This window comes from Terrapene carolina, unplaced genomic scaffold (assembly GCF_002925995.2).
Source record: "Terrapene carolina triunguis isolate 2854851 unplaced genomic scaffold, T_m_triunguis-2.0 Scaffold111, whole genome shotgun sequence".
Lineage (NCBI taxonomy): Eukaryota > Metazoa > Chordata > Testudines > Emydidae > Terrapene > Terrapene triunguis.
In genome coordinates, this window is record NW_020664462.1 from 15,850,022 (window position 1) to 15,872,669 (window position 22,648).

The 22,648-nt window shown below is 40.9% G+C and overlaps 1 protein-coding gene across 2 annotated transcripts in view; it reads left to right on the forward strand.

Moving 5' to 3' along the window:
* RBM33 (RNA binding motif protein 33) overlaps positions 1 to 22,648 on the forward strand; it is a 146,315-nt gene that overhangs the window by 107,299 nt on the left and 16,368 nt on the right. Inside the window, exons 16-17 of one of the 2 annotated variants that reach the window (XM_026652161.2) lie at positions 2,716 to 2,925; positions 8,230 to 8,418. In XM_026652161.2, the coding sequence (XP_026507946.1) occupies positions 2,716 to 2,925; positions 8,230 to 8,418 (399 nt within the window). The remainder of the gene's footprint in view (positions 1 to 2,715; positions 2,926 to 8,229; positions 8,419 to 22,648) is intronic. The other variant, XM_026652162.2, reaches the window with a different exon arrangement.

Sequence of the window (22,648 nt, forward strand, 5' to 3'; positions counted from 1 at the left end):
TTTTAGATAATTCCCCATTGTTCGGGCTTTAGCGATTAGAATTCTGCAAGATTGTGAAGCAGTGTTGCTGCATTAGGATGACTCCATGCCATTAAAGATTTTGTAATGCTTTTATTCATCTTTCAGTCTGGTCAGTTTCATTGTGTGATATGTGGGCCCAGTAGTTAAGCATTGGTCTTTCCTGGGTCTTTTAAACAGGCCTATTTGAAGAGTTGTATGTTGTCTGATTCTAAAATATCCATGATGCATCAGCATGCCATATACTGCCTCTTGTATCTCTGGATTCCTCACACTGAGGTAGTGTTTTCTATATATAGGGTTCATTTCTTGGACTTGTAAGAAAAGAGAGCATTGTTTAAGTCTCTCCTCCTCCCCCCTGACCCCCCAGCAGGCACTTAACCATCAGGTCAGGCTTTGTCAGTCCTGATTCTTGCATCTGAAGCCATTTTAGGATCCTAGTTCCTCACTCCTGTGTTCATGCAGACATCATAATTTTCTAGCTGCCATAATGTTTAATTCAAAATCTTTAAGATATCCAAGATATTTTGTTTTTTTGCTTTAAAAAATTGTCAGCTTTGATAATCCGAAGTATTTGCTTCAATTTTTTGCCCGTATCAGAGTGCATTTGTCAGGCATTTCAGCAAACATACAAGAGGAGTTTGAAAAGAGAACCTGCCTGATCTTGAATGTTTTTCTGGTATAAAACCAGTAAGAAGAGTGAGCAAGTTATGGGTTTCAGTTAATTATTTTCCTTTAGAGTATCTCTTGAGATTAAATTCTCAATCATGATTTTATCAAAAAGTTACTGGCTTTCAGACTATATAGACCTGTTGTTCTTCCCAAAACCTCGTATGTTGTCTGTCCTGATCAGTACGAAGTTGGCATGTTAGGAGGAAACCCTTCTGTTAATTCCCCAAGTTATTCATAGATTTTGGTGACAAGTCAAAAAGAGGGAGGAAAGGGAACTGTGAGAACAAATGCTTTCAATATGGATAAGATTTTGTATTCACTCACATTCTAGTTTAAAGACTCAGTTCATTCCACAAAATTGGACAATTTATGACAATTAACATGTTTGTTTCACAGAAATTTGTGAAGCCAGTTTGTGTATGTGTATACATTTGTGCATCATGACACCCTGGTTGGTACTTCATTGCAGTGATTGTTTTGGGTGAGTTAGGCAGTTCTCTTTTAATCATCTGGCTTCCTCCAGGGGTTGGACGCTAATCTCCCAGATTGGGAATCTACAAAAGTAATTCCGAACAGAGAGAGACTGTTTTCCAGTAACCACTGTTCAAGTCTTAATACCTCTGCTCATCCACCCTCTCCGTCCTCTTTCCCCTCTTCTTTGAGACCTTCTGTAGATTCTTTGAATTAGTGAAAGAAACTGAGTAGTTGATGTTGAGGGGCCCTTCTGTTACCTTAGTCTTCTAGAATATTCTGTTCAGTGAGTGGGAGCTCGTGCAGCCATGACAGGCACTAGGTGCCACCGGACTCCTTGTTGTTTTTGTGTATTTCTCAGTGGTTCTGAGTTAGCAGTTCTGTGGGAATGAGTGTTCTGAGTGTGGGTCTGCAGAGGCAGTATATACTCAAGCATAGTTACTGGTGAGTAGCCTTTTCTCTACTATTCTGTAACAGATATTGAGGGTTTTGACGGGAGTCCCCTTAAGCTGTTAATGTGCTGCATAGCATTGCAAGCTAGAGCCTCCATTTGAAACACTTTATAATTGTGACTTCTCAGGTTCCCATAGTAGACTAATTATATTGCCTCTTGCTGTATGTAATCTTCAGAAAACTGTGTATGATGACTGTAAACTTGGCCATATCTGATCTGGGAAAGGTGGACATGTATCCATGTGAGAGAATCACCGGTTCCTTGGGTGGAAGTAGCCGAGCTGCTGCACACCTCTACTCTTTTCTTCCAGGCTCCTCTCTTCTACCTTTCCTCTCATCCCAAGCTTGAATTGCAGAGACAGCTCGTTTTGGGAAGACTATAGTACTTCCATATATGACTTCAGAGGCTGGGACAGGGACATGGTTTGTCACCTCTGTTTTTGTTTTTATTTTTATTTTTTTTTAAGGGAGAAAAAATAAAAACACTTGGAGGAGAAAACTACTCTAATATTGGTCATCGTTAGGGGGGAGGAGACTACTTAGAAGCTTATTTTAGCTATAAATAGGCAGCATAAAGGTGCACTTAATAAAAATCACCAACCTTTAGTCTTGGAAGGTTTGCTTGGTTTGAAAGATGCGTAAAGGTTCAGACTGGTTCCTGCTTCGTTGAGACTGCTTTGCCGCCCTTCTCTAGTCTAGAATATATGTCCCTTAAAAAAATGTAGTTAGCGGAACGTAAACGTATAGCCTGAAAAGCTGGAATTGTAGAGAAGAATGAATAGGTCCTTGGATAAATAATAGGACATTTTCACTGTCTACTGAAAGGAAACAATTGAAAAACACAGTGAATTTAATATCATACCAGATGTAGTATTTTGTACTTCCTGCATTATGGATTGTGTAACTAAGTACACTTCCTAGCTGAAGTGTGTACCATACACCCTTCTCTTGCGGACAGTAGTTTGATTTTAGTATGCAAGTATGTGTTCTTCTAATTCTCTGTGCGCTAACAAAGTTCTTCTCCACAGCAGGTCTCACAGGAAGTGAATGTTTGCATTGAGTAGATAGGTACTGAACAGCATGTTCTGGTTTTGATTTCAGCAGGAGGGGGAGAATGTTGGCTTTGTGCAGCCAGAGGGCCAGCCCCAACGCCTCCAACAACCTCCAGAACTGAGACAGCAGCCAGTGCGGAAGGTCACATTGACAAAGGGACCACTCCAGCAGCAGCAGCAACAGCAGCAGCAGGCTCAGATACATTCAACAGTTCCACAAGGAGTCAAAAACATCCAAGGGATTCATCCAGCTAAAAAGGTGATTTTTAGATGCATTATTGCTGCTAGGATCTGTATTATCTGCTGAATGTGTTGCCATATTAATGTTAGCATTGTTTAAGAAATAACCAGAATCCTTACCAGCATTGAAGAAATTTAAACTGTATCTGCCCAGGTAAAGTTATTAATGGAAGGCTGGATGACTCAGGAAATTGATAAGGGGATATAAAGCTTTTAACCTACAGGATACTTGTTTGAATCCAGCCCAGGTTGGTAATGCCTGAAAGTTGTTCCGATCTCATTGTGGTTCTGTGGCCTGCGTAAATTCTGTTAGGTGATATCAGTCCAGTATTCCAGTGGAGGAATATCCACTACTTGAAAATCATTATCACAACTGACAGTGCTTTTTGGCATTATGAGTAGAGCTGTCAAAGATTGAATGAATACTCTCTCCTTCTAGAAGCGTTCCCAAATTAGGCTACTTAAGGCTTGTCTACACTACTGCGTGGGGTCAATCTAAGATACGCAACTTCAGCTACGTGAATAGTGTAGCTGACGTCGACATACTTAGATCTATTTACCACAGTGTCTTCTGCGGTAAGTTGACAGTTGACGCTCTCCCGTCGACTCCGCTTGCGCTCCTCGTTCTGGTGGAGTACCAGAGTCGACGGGAGAGCGCTCAGCGGTCGCTTAATCGCAAAATTGACCCCCGCTGGATTGATCGCTGCCCGCCGATCCGGCGGGTAGTTTAGACAAACCTTTATTCTATGTATATGTCTGGTGAACAAAGGATTAGCACTGTCAGGATGGTATTTTCCACTAGGATTATAGATAAAAATTAAGTATTTATAACTGTTTTCTCTATTTAAAATTATTAAGCATGTTATTTTTTTTTAATATGGAGATATACCTATCTCATAGAACTGGAAGGGACCTTGAAAGGTCATCAGGTCCAGTCCCCTGCCTTCACAGCAGAACCAAGTACCGTCCCTGACAGATTTTTTTCCCCCAGATCGCCCCCTCGATGATTGAACTCACAACCCTGGGTTTAGCAGGCCAATGTTCAAACCACTGAGCTATCTTACTGCTTGGGTAAAACTAAGTAGGGTAAACCTCTATTTGTAAAAGTCCTACTCAAAACCTATGTCTGTATTAAATCCTGGAACACTAATAAAGTATGAGATAGTGGCTGTAATTTTTCCGAAGTACCTCTGGCATCTTATTGCTTTCTGGTCCATGTGTTAGACTATATTAGGTGGTACTGCTATACCATATAACCCTTTGTCAAAACATTCTCCCTTCAGCACAGAATTAAGTATTTGGACCTCCACTAACATAAACATTTGTAAATGGAGAATACTGGGACAAGGAACCTTTATGGGGCGGTCAGTAAAATAGTACTTTTGTGAGGTACAGATTTCTTGGTGGACAAGGCAGCCTCCTTATTTTTCTTCCATGCTATGACTTTTTTATTTTGGACTCAAACAAGGAACATCCCTCTAGTACTGAATATTCTATAGTTGATTCAGGTTTGGGTAATTTTTTTTTGCGGGGGGGGGGGGGGGGTGGGGGGGGGGAGGGCTTAAAAAAGTCAGCTATTGGTACACTTCTGTTATACCTCTTGTATAACAATGGCAGTATGGAGTAGGCCATTAAAATTGACCTCCAAAGCAAACACAAAAATTCGGTTCAGAACACATTTGCTGAATTCCCCACTAACAAGGCTCTCAGAGGCACTCAGCACTTAAATAAGTTTTAACCATTTTTAAATGAATCCCTATTTGTGTGATCTCCTTGGTACTGTCATCTTTACTGAAGAGATCCCATAAGTCAATGGTTCTCAAACTGTGGGTTGGGACCCCAAAGTGGGTCGCCTGTTTTAATGGGGTCACCAGGGCTGGCATTAAACTTGCTGGGGCCCGGGCCTGAAGCCAAAGTCTGAGCCCCACTGCCCAGGGCTGAAGCCCAAGCCCAAGGGTTCAGCCGTGGGCGGTGAGACTCAGACTTCGGCTTCAGCTCTGGGCAGCTGGACTCAGAATACAGCCCCCCACCCGGGGCTGAAGCCCTCAAGATTCAGATTCAGCCCCCACCCCATGATGGTGGGGCTCGGACTTCAGCTTTGCCGCCCTCCCACACCCCCGCTCGCGGTGGCAGGGCTCAGGCTTTGGCTTTGCCGCCCCACCTGGGGTGGTGAGGTTCAGGCTTCAGTCCCCCTTCCCAATGTCATGTATTAATTTTTGTTATCAGAAGGGGGTCACGCTGCAATGAAGTTTGAGAAACACTGCCATAATACACAAGTCACAGGTGTAGTAATAATAATAATAATAATAATATACGATATCACAGGTACCAGAAATTTCTTTGCAGTCTATGGTATTTGTAAGATCACTGACTAATGCATTCTCTGTTGTGAACCTGAAATTGCCAAGAGAATTTTAGAGGGAAAATATATTTTATTTTTTAAATTAGTTGAATTACTTCTGTGCTTCTCCCCTACTTTCTGGGGAATGATGACATTCACCACATGAAACTAAGTTAAAGCAAAACAAATGTGTACTTGCAGTTCACCTAAGTTGAGCCAAACATTGCACTGCCTACTGTTCTGGAGCCTTCTGCCTTTGCTTCAGGGCATTTCCTGTTCTTTAGGGAGAATTATATTGAATATACTTGAGTTCTTGTAAATTTCAGAAGGAGCAACACTTGGAAGACATTTCTCCTGAGAATAGGAATTTTTTCATAGAATCAGAACTGGAAGGGACCTCGAGAGGTCATCTAGTCCAGTCCCCTGCACTCAAGGCAGGACTAAGTATTATCTAGACCATCCCTGACAGGTGTTTGTCCAACCTGTTCTTAAAAATCCCCAATGATGAAGATTCCACAACCTCCCTAGGCAATTTATTCCAGTGCTTAAGCACTCTGACAGTTAGGAAGTTTTTCCTAATGTCCAACCTAAACTGCCCTTACTGCAATTTAAGCCCATTGCTTTTTGTCCTATCTTCAGAGGTTAAGAACAACAAATTTTCTTCCTCTTCCTTGTAACAACTTTTTATGTTCTTGAAAACTGTTATGTCCCCTCTCAGTCTTCTCTTCTCCAGTCTAAACAAACCCAATTTTTTCAATCTTCCCTCATAGGTCATGTTTTCTAGACCTTTAATCATTTTTGTTGCTCTTCTCTGGACTTTCTCCAATTTGTCCACATCTTTCCTGAAATGTGGCGCCCAGAACTGGACACAATACTCCAGTTGAGGCCTAATCAGTGTGGAGTAGAGCGGAAGAATTACTTCTCGTGTCTTGCTTACAATATTCCTGCTAATACATCCCAGAATGATGTTTGCTTTTTTTTGCATCAGCGTTACACTGTTGACTCATACACCTCTACCCCGATATAACGCTGTCCTCAGAAGCCAAAAAATCTTACCGCGTTATAGGTGAAACCGCGTTATATTGAACTTGCTTTGACCCACCGGAGTGCGCAGCACCGCCCCGCCCCCCTCTACCCCCCCGGAGCGCTGCTTTACCGCGTTATATCCAAATTCATGTTATATCGGGGTAGAGGTGTATTTAGCGTCCTCAAAAGCTCTTAGTCTTCTGATGTTAATTATATTTGCCAGAGACAGCTGAAGAATCAAGCTCAAGAACTGGTGTAATGCTGCTAGACATTACCTTTTGTGCTGTTTCATCTTGTCCTGCCAGCCAGGGTTAATATTAGGATATTTAATTTTAGTAGTTATAAGTATGTTTCTGACAGTGATTCAAGACCACATGAACTGTGCATCAAATTAGATATGAATTCTACAGCAAGAACCCCAGAATAATTCACACTTCCCTGTTCCCTGTAGCTTTCACCCCTTTGTCCGGTCCAGTGTAATGAGTAGAGTTTTTATTGCTTTGATATTCAGTTTTTGTGATTGACAGTATCTACTCCAACCTGACAATAACCCCACTGGATCCCATCACAACATCCGCGCTACATCCAACGATAATGCAAAAAATGTTGTCTTGAAGTTTCTCTTAAAATAGTCAACAGTCAAATAGTTAACGTTTACATTTTAGGAAGGGTCCTCATTAATTTTCCACGTTATCTCCCCAGTGAGATGACCTGAACCAGTTCACCTCTCTCATAGCTAATGTTTCAAACTGTCTGCAGAATCAGGCAGATGTTAAGGCTTTGGTTACATCTGGCTTACATTTTGAAAATTGTCTTTGCAATCATAAGAGCTTAGAGACCTATATTTTATTTTATTTTGTTTGTTTACTATAATGGAAGCTTATATTCTGAAAGAGAATTCTGCAGCAAATACTAAAAAGACATCTATGCAGCCGCAAAAGTGCATTATGCATGAGGTACTGCATTAAATCTTAGTCAATATTGCCATCAATATTATAAGATACCTATGAGAGCCAGTTTTTAGGGTCAGGGCTCTCCAACAATGTGTTGGTTTTGTAAGTGTGTGAAAGCTAGTCTCCTCTTTTCTCTAAAAATTGCTTACTGTTTTCATTATGGAGATTATATTGATAAACCGGTTACTAGGATTAAAAGCTTGATGGTGACTTTCCCTAAGAGTCATAGGTTGTCTTCCCACCCCATTTGCTTCCAAAAAAGCTGCTCAGGGCTAGCCTATGAGGCCAGTGAATTCTGGATCCCTGGAAACTTTTGTTTGTGAAGGGGAATTAATTAATTTATGGTGAAATTGGCAGCAGCCTAAGTGAGTCAAGTCCTACAAATCAGGCTGGGGTTTTTCCTCAAGTTCTTTCCAGTTCCTGGCTATAGATTAGCCATACTGATTAGCCAATGTGGACTCTCCTCAAAAAAAGAAGGGCAGTTCAAGGTAATGGTTAGCATGGTCTATTGAGCAACATTTTTCTGTAGCAGTGGAGACTGGGGTGGGCCTGCGTCCCCTTCCTATATATAGATAGAGAGAGAGAGAGAGAGAAAATCTAGTTTGAGGTCTGGGAAGGGGGAGAGGGCAAAAAGTTGTTTAATGACCCATCCCAAAATGTTAGCTGATCACATGCCTGTGATGCAATCACTGTGAAGAGGAGTAGACTCTATAGTTTTTGGCATGAGATGCTCAATTGCTTTGTAAACCCACCTCAAAATGCAAAGGCAGACTTTGTACCCATTATAACTTCTTGTAATTTGGGGAGCTATTTGGATAAGAAGCAGATAAATATGTTAACATGTGGCCTTTTAAATTAGCAAACAGTGACATGCTGCTTTTTATTGACATGTACTTTAATCAAGTCTTTAAATAAATTGTTAACTTTCATATTATCTGTCAAAGTTACTTAACAGAAGCACTAACTAAGGAAATCAAAATACTGTTACTTTTGTTGTTGGCAGGTCATTATGCATGGGAGAGGCAGAGGAGTAGCAGGCCAGATGGGCCGAGGACGCTTGATGCCAAATAAACAGAACCTGCGAGTGGTGGAGTGCAAACCTCAGCCCTGTGTTGTGTCAGTTGAAGGGCTTTCTTCGTCAACTACTGATGTCCAACTGAAAAACCTGCTGATGTCAGTAGGACCCATTCAGGTAGGTCAAGCTCGGTTTATAATTTTTGTGCCAGAAGTCTTTCATTCTAGAAAACTCAGTTAATTCTCTGACACTAAATATATTATTTTTATTGGCAATTACTTATATTTGAAGGAATTTTTCCCCACTTTTTGAATAAAATGCCACAAACATATTCATATAATGAAGTGTTGTAATCATGTCCAAAGAAAGTGTCTTTAGTTATTTATTATCCTTGTTTTTTATTGTCGGTTTACTAATTCACAACATTCAGTAATTGTTAATATAAGTTAGTGAGGCTCTTTTGTGACGTTTAGGTCTGATTCTTTAGAATCACTAATTTTTTAAAGGATACTGTCAAGTGATTTTTTTTTTTAAACTGGATGATTTTTAAACAATCAGTTTTCAGTAGTATAGTCTGATATCCTAGCCAGACTTTAAAAAACCTTTTTTTGGAAGGATTTATTCAGATTTTTTACTTGGTGTCATTTAGAAAAGTCTTTCCAGGAGCAGTTTGTGAACAAGCCCAAGAACCCTACCAAATATGACCCAGCCTAACTCTTGTGCCTATTTCTGTGCATGCACTGCCTGCTAGTGCATGCGACTTATCAGCTAAATAGTGACGATGACTTTAAGCAAAAGGGGAGATTTTCAAAATGCCTATTGAATTTAGAAGCAGAAGTCCCATTGATTTTCACTGAGGAATAACTCTGAAAATATCCACCAAAGTGCTGTGAAATACACAAAGCAAACTTAAAAAAAAATGGATTCTTTTCCCCTATCTTATCTTTCAGTTTTAGTAATTTCATGTGTTCCTTGTAACTCTAGGAACAGAATTTGCAGACAGAAATACAGTTGTGATATTGATGCTATTTCTTGGCTTTGAAAGCTTTTGAGTTAGGTTATACTATATCGTTGTGTATCCTAGAAAACAGATGTCATAAGGAGGTATGCCTCCATCTCAGTTTCCTTCTTTATTAAATGGGACCCTACTGATTTACCTATGTCTGTAGTTCTCAGAGACTTAACTTTTGTTTGTAAAAAGCTTTGATACGTGCTACTGTGTATGATTTATTATAGTGTTTAAAGAAAACATTGTTAGGTTTTTCTGTATTTGCGTACTCAACATTCACACACAATAATTTGTCACTTCATCTCCTACAGTACTTTGTACAGAAATTATTTTCTAGAGGTTTTTTTAAGCCATTCGTTGTGCCTAAAATCCTGCACTACAAGGAAGTAAAAGCAAGGGTGGCATTTGCACTATTAAATTGTTCTGCTTCATTCAATTTCTAAATGTAGGTGTGAGTCCAGCAATTTCTGTTCTAGGGTGTGATGAAAAATCAGAAAACTCTGTGCTGCATTATCTGATTTGTGCATGCAGAGTTTCCATATAAAGGGTCAGCTTTGAAGCACATTTACTCAATTTTTACTTGCTTACTCCTGTTTGAGAATATTAGTAGGAAATTAGCACAAACCTTGCTGTGGAATTATTCAGAGTAAAGAAAACTTACTGTGAACGTGCTGGAAAACTTGTTCACCGCTTCCTATTTCATATCAAATACCACAATCGCTTGATTCCTAATGCAGTGTCACAGCACAGTCTTGCCGAGAAGGGCTCATCTACAGTACGGAATTTCTTACCATTTTTCAGCAGAATCCGATAACGTGGTACAAGTTTGTATGCCCAGGCTAACCAATTGGTAGAATGGATGCAGCTGCACCATTGCTGAAAAAAGAATATTTTTTAGTATAGATACACCTTCTAGTAACGATTGAGCACTGGCATTACATCAGGAATCTAAAGGTTATGGTATTTAATAAGAATTAGGTTAGCAGTTAGTAGCAAAAGCACACCTACATTTGAGTTTACACCATTGCTGGGAAAAACAGGTCAGAATTTTCCAGGTGTAGATATGGTTGAGAGTGGTTAAAAGGCGGGGCGGGACGGGAGAGGGAAGAGGGAGAGGATTGAAAGGATGGGTATTGTACAGAAGCCTGTTGTATAGAACACCTGCTGCTTTTCATCTTCAAAGTACTGTAGTGATATTAACTAATCCCCACAACAACCTGATGAAATATCATCTGTGTTTACTGATGGGGAAACTGAGGCCGGTAAGTTCCTAGGCTGCAAAGAAAGTTTGTGAGAGAGCTGGAATTGAAAAATGTGAGAGTTTAAATTGACATTTTTCATAGTATGACCCATGTTCACAGGGATGCTCCCTTAATTTTGAAAGAGAGGCTAGAAACCCCAGAGAGAATGAGTCTTAGCTAAGTTTTCTTGTGATCTTGACTTAATATTTTTATTAGCATCTGTGCTCAGCACTGTGCAAAACTCCGTTTTGCACAGAGGAATTTGGAATTTAAATAATTTAGAAGGCAAGATGAGCTTGGGAGCACCAGAAGAGTGGGATGTGTGTTTAAACATTTTCTACCTCCTGTTTCCTTGCTTTCTTACTCCTACTCTCCCTTCCTTAAAAATGTGGATAGAAAAGGCATTTGACACATGTTAATGGCTGTGGGTAACACAGACTTGGGCCATTAGGAGCGATCTGAACGAACAGAGGAAGGGGGCTCATCGCACAGAGATTGGAGGTTTAAAAGGTCAGAAGGGCAGTGATGCTGGAGAGGGGCAAAGGGAATGTGATGCAGTACAAAACAAGGTCGTGGTGGATCAGGATTGTGCAAATCTCTGAAGGCCAAGTTGAGAGGTTTAAACCTGATACGCTGTGCACGAGTGATTCAGACAGGAGACTGACATGATCTGAATTAGCAGTTGTTTTGGACAGACTTTGGGAAGGTGGTCTGGGTTTCAGGGAGGATGACGTTCCGGTAGTCCAGGCAGGGGGTGGCCAGGTCATGGACAAGTATTTTAGCTGTCAGAGATAAGAAATATCAGATTTTTTTTTTCAACATTGTGGAGGGCTTGGTAACACATGGATGTGTCAAAGGGGAAAGTGATGCCAGGGTGACCCTGAGGGGAGAGATCCATAGTGACAGGGAGGCTGGAGTTGTCCTCAGCAACAGAGAAAGGTGGAAGTGGAGAGGATTTGGGGTGGAAAAGAAACTCAGCTCATTTTGGCCATGCCAAGATTTTACTGGCAACAGACTGCACCAAACAATATACCAGAAAAACATTTGGATACATGGGAGACTGGTCAAGTGTGATAAGCTAGATTTGTGAGCCCTCATCATAGGAATGATAGTTGGAACCATGTGAATAGATGAGATCACCCAGGGATAAAGTGTAGAGGAAGAAGAGCGGGGACCAACGACAGAGCCCTGACTCCACTAGAAAGAGGGAAAGGGAGAAGAAACTCCTGAAAGAACTGTTAGGTAGGAAGCAGACTGAGAGGGAGGGAGGGTGAAGAAGGCCAAGAGAGCACAGGTGCTGAAAAGAAGAAAATCACCTGTACTGAAGGCTGCAGGAAAAGCAGGGGTGAGGTGAATTAAGTACTGGTCCCACAGCTCAGCTAAGAAAAGGTTGTTAGAAACCTTGGTAAGGGTATTTTCAGTGTAGTGAAGCAGGGGCTGTAACAACAGCCTATTCAGATTGCTTAGTTGTGGAGAATAGAGAGGATAGTTAGGGTTTAGGTATTTCTGAAGGCAGTGGGATATGCAAAAGCTTTGACATAGACTTGCCTGTAGCAAAGTAGACACTTTCCCTAGCAAGTGAGGGACTTTTACCATCAGTTTCTATAGAGCCTGTGATGTTAAGTTTGTTTGGGGGGGTTGTTTCTGGCCCTTACAGTGAGCAACAAAACCTACCAAATCTATGTCAGATGTAACCCAGTGTTCCCTTCCTCTGTCAGCAGGCCACCCTGATAAGGGGTGTGGACTGCCTGAAGTCCAAGTCCCTTGCCCTAGAGCACTGCCTGAACAGTCCTTCCTCTGGGATAAGGGAAGGAATTCTTCTGACATCCCATGGACTCTACAGGAGCAGAGCCACTCCATGACCACTAGTCCATCCTCAGTGCTGGAATAGTCTCACGAGTAGTGGGAAGTGACTCGTGTATCCACATAACAGTTAATCCGCCTCCCTTCATTCCCAGTTGCGTAATTGCCCTGCAGCTGGGCTCCTGGCTTCGCAGGGGCACACATGCCTTGTCTAAACTCCCAAAATCTTGCCTAACCCCCTGTATGACAAAAGTACACTGGTTCCACTACAGGAAAACCCTCTGCATCTATAGGGAGAGGGGGCAGGACTTGCCACTGAGAGAGGTATGCATTTAGAACCCTGGTGGCAAATAGAATCAGTCTGGGTGGTACCTACTGGATAATTTGTTAGTCGGAATACTGTAGTGTGCTTTTACATTCTAGCGAAGTATTGTCAGATTTGGTTGTTCTCAGATTGTGGAGGAAGCAGAGCAAGTCCACGGCCATGCCTCAGAGACCTGCCGTGTAAAAGCTTTGACTTTCTTTTATCCTGGGACTGCACATGAATTTTAGTGTCAGGATACACCAACAGGCAGCTGGAAAATGAAATTGAAAAGTGAATCTAGTTCTCTGCTCCCTCTCAACATTGCCATCTTAGATTTCACATTAGGATAGTGATGCTGTGAATAAGGGCAATAAGTCAGATCTGATAAGCTGGGAACAGTTGAACTCTGAGGTAGGAGGAGCTCAAGAAGGTGTATGCAGTTCGTGGAAAGGGAGAATGTACCATCATTTTTCATCTGGACTCGGGAAGCAGGGGGGGGGGATTGTTTTATTCCTTCACATGAATGTTTGAAATGCTTCCTCCATCCTGTCTCATCACTGGACTTCTCACTTCACTGTCCCTCTATAAAGCTGCTCTGTTCTTAGAACAGGTGGAAAACCCATGACCATGATTCCAGGGATACTGAAAAATGTAATAAAATGCTTTAGGCTCCAGCATAGTTATTGAATCAAGTGCTCTGTTTAAAAAAATATATATATATCTCATAATTAAAATACAAAAAATACTTCTTTTTGAATATTGTCCGCTGTCATCTTCATAAACTCTGCCGAGCGGAAAGAATCAGTAAATCAGCTATTTGGCTGTTTTTAAATAACTTGACATTAAACTAGGTCATAATCAGAGTGAGGAACTACAAGATATGCATTGTTTTACATAATCACACTTTTTAAGTGTTTGAAGGTACAGAAGGCTCTCAGGAACTATTGTGTGTTTAAAGCACTGCCTCATAGGCCTGGTGCCAAAGTATGTAATGACATTCAACACAGTTATCGCTATGTAGTAGTGCTTACTAAAGTAAATTAACATGTTGAATTTAAGCAGACTTGTCTGAATTGGATTTATTTTTGGATTGCCAAGAGCATGAGTAGCCGTGTTAGTCTGTATCTACAAAAACAACAAGGAGTCTGGTGCATATCCGAAGAAGTGAGGTTTTTACCCACGAAAGCTTATGCCCAAATAAATCTGTTAGTCTTTAAGAGCATAAGTTTGTCTCATTTTTCCAGCACTACCCTGAAGGTTCCATGTAGTGCTACCTTAACCTGTCTAAAGAGGCTTGATTGCAGCTAGTCGTTACTCTTCTGTATCTGTTGGGACTGTATGGGAGACAGGAAATAATCACGTGAGAGAAATCAGATTGTTCCAGTCGCCAAATAACTTGAGTAATGATGGACCATTTTAGGCAGCAATTCTGTAATAACCGTTAATCAAATATTTCCTTGCACCAAGTGTTTCCCAAAATAGACCATGAGTGTAGACGCCTAGCACTGCTTTATTAAGAGTTAGGAGTAGAAAGTTTTTCTCCTGCCATAAAAATAGCTTTTCATGATTGTATGTAAATACAGCTCAGGCTGGTGTAACTCTAGCCATACTCTGAATAAGTTTCAGAATTGTATCCTGATCTCTCTCTCACCGTTCCTTTTCCAGTTTTAGAAGGGGAAATGATTGTGCTTTGTTAATGCATCCCACTTAGCTTTCTTAGAGTGATGGCACTACCTAGTGCTCAGTCGCAGTAATGGCAAGTTTTTCAGTAGTTTTATTCAAAAGTGCTGATTCTATTTTCTGAGCTGAAGCTTATAAGTGAAAATGACAAATGGGGTAATGATAGATGAATAATCCCAGCCCATGGGGTTCTTATAGTATCAACAAGGTTCATTTTAGAGTGTGATATTGCATACAAGTCTGGTGACCCATTTGTTCCTCTAGGCTGTGACAACCTTGTATGCTGTCACAACTGAGAAGTTTTACTGTCTCCATTAGCGCACTCTGGGAGCAGAGATGGTCACCCCTGCCATAGCCTCCCCATCCTCTTCCCTGGAGCTGGAGGAGAAGGCTGACCCACCAGGGGCATCATCTGGGGTCTGAAGTTTTGAACCAAGCTTTCCTGAGTCAGGAATTCCCTGTGTGTGTCTGAGACAGAGACACTAGTTGGTTTGGGGGTCATGCTCTTTTTCCATCCCAACTTTTTTTTTAAGCAGTTGCAGTTTTGCTTCTAGAATCTGTTGCTAGCAATGGACTGGAAATCCTATGTAGTACACAGAGATATTGAAGCAGTGAGAGTGTCGAGGGGGTAGCATGAGAAGAGAGAGAGTGGCAAAGGGGAAGGGTAGCAGAAGGGAAAGAGGTCAGACACAATAGGAGAAGAAAAGGCAAATGTATCCTGGACCAGAATCTGTGCTGCTTGTCACTCTCAGAAATGAAGTGCAGGCATCAGGAAGTGGTGGAACAATAAAAGGAGGCTGAGTTATGACACCTAAGCTGAGGGAGAAACAAAAATAGAATCTGATCCTTTTAAAATGTTCCTGCTGTGCTATCGCGTCACTTATTGGAGAACAGGTTAGATCACACACCAGCGTGGAAGTTCATGCTTTATTCTAGTGTGGATCATTTCCTGCAAGTTTTTATCTCTTGGGCTGCCACCTCTCCTAACCTGCCCCATTCACAAAGCCACACCGACTCAACAAGATCTGCAGTCACTGGTGAACTGGTACATGTACAGTTAATATTAAAATCCATTTACTTTTTACCAAAATCTCTTTTTTACTTCACTTTCTTTGTCTATATATGGCTCCCATCAGTGAATTAGCTGAACGCCTCCTATTTGTGCTTCGGTTTACTTCACTATCTGACTAGTCTCCTGTTCCCACTCTCCATTGTCTCTTCTCTTCTCCCTCCTTGTTCAAGTACCTCGTATAGGAAGCTCTGGTCTGACCAGGGACTCTTAGCTGTGTCCCCATTGACAGATCTTTTGCATCTAGTCACCAGGCTTCCCCATTCTGGTTGCAGTGGCCCCTAGTGGAGACTGCTAGTTTTGCTGCTCCCTCCTTACTAGCTGCTTTTTACACGTGCCTTGGATCTCCCTTGAGCCTGGACACTTGTAAATGTAATTTTAAGGCAGGAGAAGTCAGTGTAACCAGTGTAATCACTCTGTAGACCAATAGTGCACACGGCCACTGTTAGAGAAATGTTGATGTAGAGAATAGTCCCTTTAAAATGCCAGGGATCAGATTGGATGGCCCATGTTGTCTTTTCCAGCCCTACTGTCTGAGTTGACACTGAACATGAGCATTCCTTAGGCCCTGGCAGTGTTTCTCGGTGATTTTCTTGGAAAACGATGTTTTCCCTACAATTTGCTCACTAAAATAATACATTGTAAAATAAAGGTGATGATAAATGAGTTATAAAAGCACCAGTGATTTTAAAGTACTGGTTATTTGTACTTTTCTTTTGCACAAGAATTCCGTACACCCAGCTCTACCCATCAGTACACGAGGTACGTTTACTCTGCTAACAAAAAACCAACAACTCCCACCTATGGCAGCAAGTCTGAGAGTCTGGATTATCTGACTCGGGCTCATGCTAGGGGGCTAAAAATATCAGTGTAGAAGTTTGGACTTGGGCTGGAGCTCGGGATCTTTGACCCAACACCTACAATGCTATTTTTAGCCCTGTAGTGTGAGCCCCTTGAGTCTGAGTCAGTTGATCCAGGCTCAGAGACGCGTTGCCATGGGTCTTTTTTTGCAGTGTAGACATACCCAAGGAAGCAAAAGAATGGGCAGTCAAGATTGGTATTAACCTCTGTCCTATAGCCACCTAAGTCCCTTTGCTTCTTCCATATAGCAAACACGGAGTCCATGCCTGAGCTTTTTGTTTGGTTCTTATCTAGGAAATGGAAGATAAGTGGGAGAGGAAAAGAAGTAAAAGTGGGAAGGTTTGTGGGAGCAGAGGATGGGAGGGAAAGATGGGTAGAAGAGTATCATTCTTTGGTGCCAGCTGAGCTGCTTTCAGGACAGGGCAGTCATGCTGCCTCCTCCCCAGTCATACTCTGTTACAAGTTGTTTTTGTTAACCTGTGAGCACTTCTGCAGATCTCGCATGGTATGCTGGCAACTTCATCTGTACAGGACTTCCAGCTTCTTGTCACCCTCCAGCCACTTTCGTTCCTGGAGAGGTTAGAGGCAGAAGGCTTCTGCTATATTTTCTACAGTGGTAAATCACCGTCTGAAACTTATGGCCTCTCTTCCCTGGGATTAATGGAACTGGTTTTTTTTTGTTTTTTTTTTCCCAAAGTGTGTGTGTTCTCCACTTTTCATTACACTCTGGTTTATTGACAGGTTTCAAGTGGAGCCATTCCCGTCACCTCCAACTCCCCTCCCTGTTCCTCAGTTTCCCAACCAGTTCAGTTGGAAACAGGTTTTTTACTCCTGAGTGTTCCTAGGGTCTCTCTTATCCCATGGGACAGACAGGGAAAAGAACAATCTGATGAAAAATATCAACATACATAGTTCAGGCTTTCAGGTGAATAACTTTGAGTCCCTGTTAGCCTGAATTCATTTTTCTTCAACAGAGTATCAGTCACATAGGCTTAACTGTTGATGCAGTTCAGATTGTTGAGCAGTGCTAATCTATAGCAAACAATGGTGATCTCTTAACTTTATACCTATCTCAATCTTAACTATAACAGTGCTACCACCCCATTATAATACATGAGTGCTTCCTATGGTACATCTGTGACTGTCATCTTCCACCTCCAGCTGTTTTTATAATACAGCTTTGGAAAAAGGACAGCTTCTTCTGAATTTTCAGGGCTCAGAGCTTTTGTCTTCTGCACCCTTCAGGAGAAAGGATGGATAAGGGTTTATAGAGCTGCAAAGTCTCTCAACTGAACTGAATTGGCTGGCCAGCCCTCCTCAGTCAGATGTATCAAGCTTAATCTCCTCCTCCTCCATCTCTCATAGATCTAGTTTTAAAGGCACTTGATCTGTAGGCCAGGGATGTGTCTTCACTTTCAGGAGAGGAGACGGGTGGGAGGTAAATGATCAGAGTTCGAAAGTGCTTCTAAATCCCCCTGGGGTTGTTCCATTGTAGGTCCTTCTTAACTTTTTCTGAATGATCCTGCTCCATTTCCTCTGCATCTGTTGTAGTGGCAAATCCTTTGTGTCTGAGATGGATCCAAGAGGAGAGCCTTCATCCTCCGCTGCTCCATCCAGTTAGGCCATGTTCTCCAAATGAAGAGTATGTTCCTTGAAATTTAAATCTGTTTCTTTTGAACTCCTAAAGTCAGAAGAAATCTACTGCTTGAGACTAGAGGTTGCTGAAGAGTGACTGGACTTCCTGTGTAGCTCAGTGCAGCAGTACCTAAGCCACACAGGAGGCAGAGCTGCAGAACCAAGCTGCGATAGGGGGAATCCAGCTAGCTGTCTTGAATTAAAGGAGCTGAAAAATGTGAAGAGACTTTGGCTTCAAGCACGAGGTTTAGCAGCTTTAACGTATTGTATCTCCATCTAGGCTAATAGCCCAAAGACCAGATCCTACCTTTGTTTTATTTTGGAAACATGCATGTAATACGTTTGCTGTCCTTACACTTGTTCTTTTCATGCAGGCAGGCGCTACTAAAGCAAAAGCCTCATGAATTATGTTCTCTGTGAATACCCAACAGAATTTTTGTTCATTTCAGTTTACTTCTTGGGGCAAACAAGCAGAGTGGAGAAAATGTTTCATATGTGTACAAATACTAGAGCATGAGGTTAGGTAAATAGCTCATTTTTATAGGATCACACAGGCATGCTCTTGTTTTGTGAAACTAATTTAGTACTTTTTATGAAAAATTACTTTCTAGGATTGGTAGGGTAGTGTGAAAAGAAACCAACAAGTTTTTAAATTGTACTTGATAGCTATATGATATTGGTTGTGCGGAGATGGTAGGTTATAAATAGATGTATTATAGTGAAACATAGATAGGCATTGAGACTTCATATTATGAGTAACTACTGTCTTTATATGTGCAAGATACATCACTGTATAACATATGGATAGTACTGGGTAGCCCTGATACACAAAAGAAAAAGCAAAGTGAGCACTTGAAAATGTAAGGGATTTTTTTTTTTTTTTTTTTTTTACATGAAAGAAAGTACATGGGTGAGGAAGTGGGACTAACAATTCTGAAATGCTTCTTAGGGAGTTTTGTACAAGTCAGCTAGATAATTGTTAAAAGGAGGAGGGAGTTTTTAATAGTGGTTTGGACAGAAGTCTAAATAAATTTGTACAGAGAATGCTGAAAATAACAACTTTCTTGTGAGGTTATTAGAATGGGTGTGGGTCTGTGTGTATGTGTGTGAGTGTGTGTGTGTATATATATACACACACACACTCTTATGAGAAGGAGTTATATATACTAGTAATGGTTAGTTTTGGTGTAGAGCTGTCTTTAACAGGGAGACAAAACTAAGGCTATTACACTGAATATTATAGCAATGTAATTATGATATACAGATTAATTAATTGTATGTGTATTTTCCTAGCACCTGCATTTGGAATCCAAAAAGCAGAAGCTGGTAAAGTAAGTTTTAGGATAACAGACTTTTACAAAATTATGGGATTCTAAACTTCATAGTATAATTTTTTTAATACCATAAGGCCTGATACACCTCTACCTCGATATAACACTACCCGATATAACACGAATTCGGATATAACTCGGTAAAGCAGTGCTCCCGGGGGGGCGGGACTGTGCACTCCGGTGGATCAAAGCAAGTTCAATATAACGCAGTTTCACCTATAACATGGTAAGATTTTTTGGCTCCCGAGGACAGCGTTATAGCGAGGTAGAGGTGTACTGCATTTTTCTTGTGCAAAAGTTTCATTTTATTCAGAGTATCACTGTTAGCTTCAGTAGGAGCATGACCAACCTAAGTTTGTGTATCACCCAACATTAAATGTATGGAAGATAATGCAGTAGATTAATATGGTAACATGTCATCTATTGAGACTTCAACTGAAATGCAGTTCAAGTCAGTTCAATGGAACCATTTCCCTAGTTGGCGTTAATTTATGTTTCATACAACTCATCAGTGATTGAGAAGATTTTCTAACTCAGGGCTAGAATAACAGGTCAACACTAAAGTGCACTGTCAAAATTGCATGCAGACAACATGTACCTGCACTGTGTGTGGCTATAGCCCAGTGGTCCCCAAACTGTCGGGCGTGCCCCCCTGGGGGAGCACAGACGAACATTCAGGAGGGCATGGCAGGGCCCAGGCCAGCCTCAACGGGGGGCAGGGAGGGAGCACCACCCAGCCCTGCTCTGCCCCCAACTCCATTCCAGCCCCGCCCGCAGCCACAGCTGCCGCCCCGGCTCCTGGCCTCCGCTGCAGCTCCGGGTCCTGGCCCCAGCTCCCAACCGCCACTCTGGCCCCAGCTCCCGACCACAGCTCTGGCTCTGCTCCTGAGCCCGCTCCCAACCATGGCTCCCAGGAAGATGCAACATAAAAAGTTTGGACCGCTGCTGTAGCCAGTGCCATCAGTCCTTAGTTTCCTAAGCAGAAAGTTCATAGTTTAGGAAGAAATAAACTGAAAAAATATTACCCCAAAACCAGAACATAACTGATTTTTTAACAAGTTTTCATTGGTGAATTGAACAATCCCCACAAATCTGTTGGGCTGTGACATAAGTACACATGAATTTTTTTTTAAATAAAAGGCAAAACAAAATACATTTGAAGCTAAGATGCTACACGCTTTCTGTCTGTAAGGAGGCTTGGGGTAGCTATTTAAAACTATAGTATTGTATATGCCAAGTAGTTTACAGTTTAAACTAGTGGCCTAGTTTATTTTTGTCCTTACTAGAAAAATTTATTTTTTGATCCAAAGTAAGCCTAAACTGTATTGTATGAACCAGATATTGAGTGTAAGATTGAAAGTGTCAACACTTAATATCATGCTAAACTATATGTTAAGTGATTTTCAGCTAATGTTAAAAAGAAAAAAACGGAATAATACCAGTTTGAAACAATCTTGCATCATTTTCACTACAATGTTAGTTTAAGTGCAGCAAATGTTAGTTTTTGTTCAAGCTGTTCGGCTTGAATTAATTTCCCTTTACTAACATGTTTTATTTAAGATCCAACCTCTTTAGTAAAAGAAATTAATCTTTCACTTTTGTTTTGCAGTCTTTAATTTTATGTTGCCAGTTCATCTTCAGTATTACACAAGCTAGTCCTGTACAGTATTTATATACAATGTAACATAACAGAAAATGGAAGAAAATAATTTTAGCTTGAGAGGTTTTTGTTTAGCCTTGTAATGTACTCTCGACAATAACCCTTCAAAAAGTACTCAAAGGGACAAATTGAGACCTGGTTCTAAATGAGCACAAATCAATCTTGATATAATGGAGTTAATTAGCCAATAAAACCTATATTCTATCTAATGGAATTACATTTGTAAAGTCTTTAATTGTTTTCAGTTACAATATTTAGTTACCTTGAGAACAAGGAATATTTTGTAGCTAGAACTAACATGAAAAAATGTTCTAATTGCAATAATTGAAACTGTAATTGTTTGTGGAGATACAAATCAAAATATTTCCTAAGGAAACTGAACAAATCAAGCACTTGGAGGCAAATTTAGACCTGATGTAAGTAGATACAATTTCCACTGAAATTCATTGGAAATATTTTCATTTTCGTTGCCACAGTATTGCATATTTGCAGCTGAAATGAGCATCGCTTTTCCATACTAGTTCTGTCTGGAAAATGGCACCTTGACCTCCAGTCCACACCAATAAGTAGCATAACCAAAAGTAATTTAGAAGTACTTTTTTTAAATGGTTGTTTCTCTGTGCAAATGCACACCACAACGGAAGAATCATTGACAAGCGATGATGCACCTGTACCTCAATATAACGCTGTCCTCGGGAGCCAAAAATCTTACTGCGTTTTAGGTGAAATCGCATTATATCGAACTTGCTTTGATCCACCGGAGTGCTCACCCACCCCCGGAGCACTGCTTTACCGCGTTATATCCGAATTCGTGTTATATTGGGTCGCGTTATATCGGGGTAGAGGTGTATAATAGCCAAACCTTTTTGTCAACAAAATTTACAATCTCACATTAAGTACAGGTAAATCACATGTCGTAAGATTATTTTTTAATGCTTTCTAATTCTATTTGCTAACATATAGATTTCTCTGGTGAATTAATGTACCCTTTATCAAGATGGCTCTCTTTAGTCAGTCTCCTTTTATTACCCTATTGTTTTAATTATGGAGGCAACTTGCTCAGAATAATGTCACTGTTAAAGGGAGATGGGCTGTAAACTCACTGGTTAACCAGTTTTTGGCTTTGTGCATCTCAAGTAGGTTTGTGGAATGATACATCAGTAGTTATTGTGAAAAATTGTTCTGTAGCTAAATACAGCTTCTTCTTTTTTCCTCCCTTCAATTGACTGTGACAGGAGGCTGGAGCCTAAAGCAATGGGAGAATGTCCTGCAGTAGTTGAAAGAGAAACACCTAACATTGTTGTGAGGATCAGTTATTAGCAAAAGGGCTGAAGATTGTTCAGGCAAGGGGAGAGAGCAGCAAATGACAGAGGAGGACTTGCGGAGTGCAGCTGATGGGACATATCCCTGTGTTTCTTTTTCACTTACACTGGCTGATGGTACTCTTAAGTATTTCATCCCTTCAGTGAAGTTACACGGATTTTTCTCTTGTTAAACTGCCATATTCTGTGGCAAGCGACACAGGAACAGGATTTGCTTCTCTTGATTTGATTATACTAATTACTTCATCAACCTCTGTTTTTCAAATGTTTGCTGCTGCTTGCTTTAGTACACCTAAGCACTCTCTGTTATTGAGTATGCAAGAACAAGTGACAAATTCAATAAATATTTCAAAAGTGTTTCTCTAGTCTGGATAATAAGATGGTGTTGAGAAAGTAAATTTATATTAGATACTGTTCTATAAAAAGGGGGGAGGGATAGCTCAGTGGTTTGAGCATTGGCCTGCTAAACCCAGGGTTGTGAGTTCAATCCTT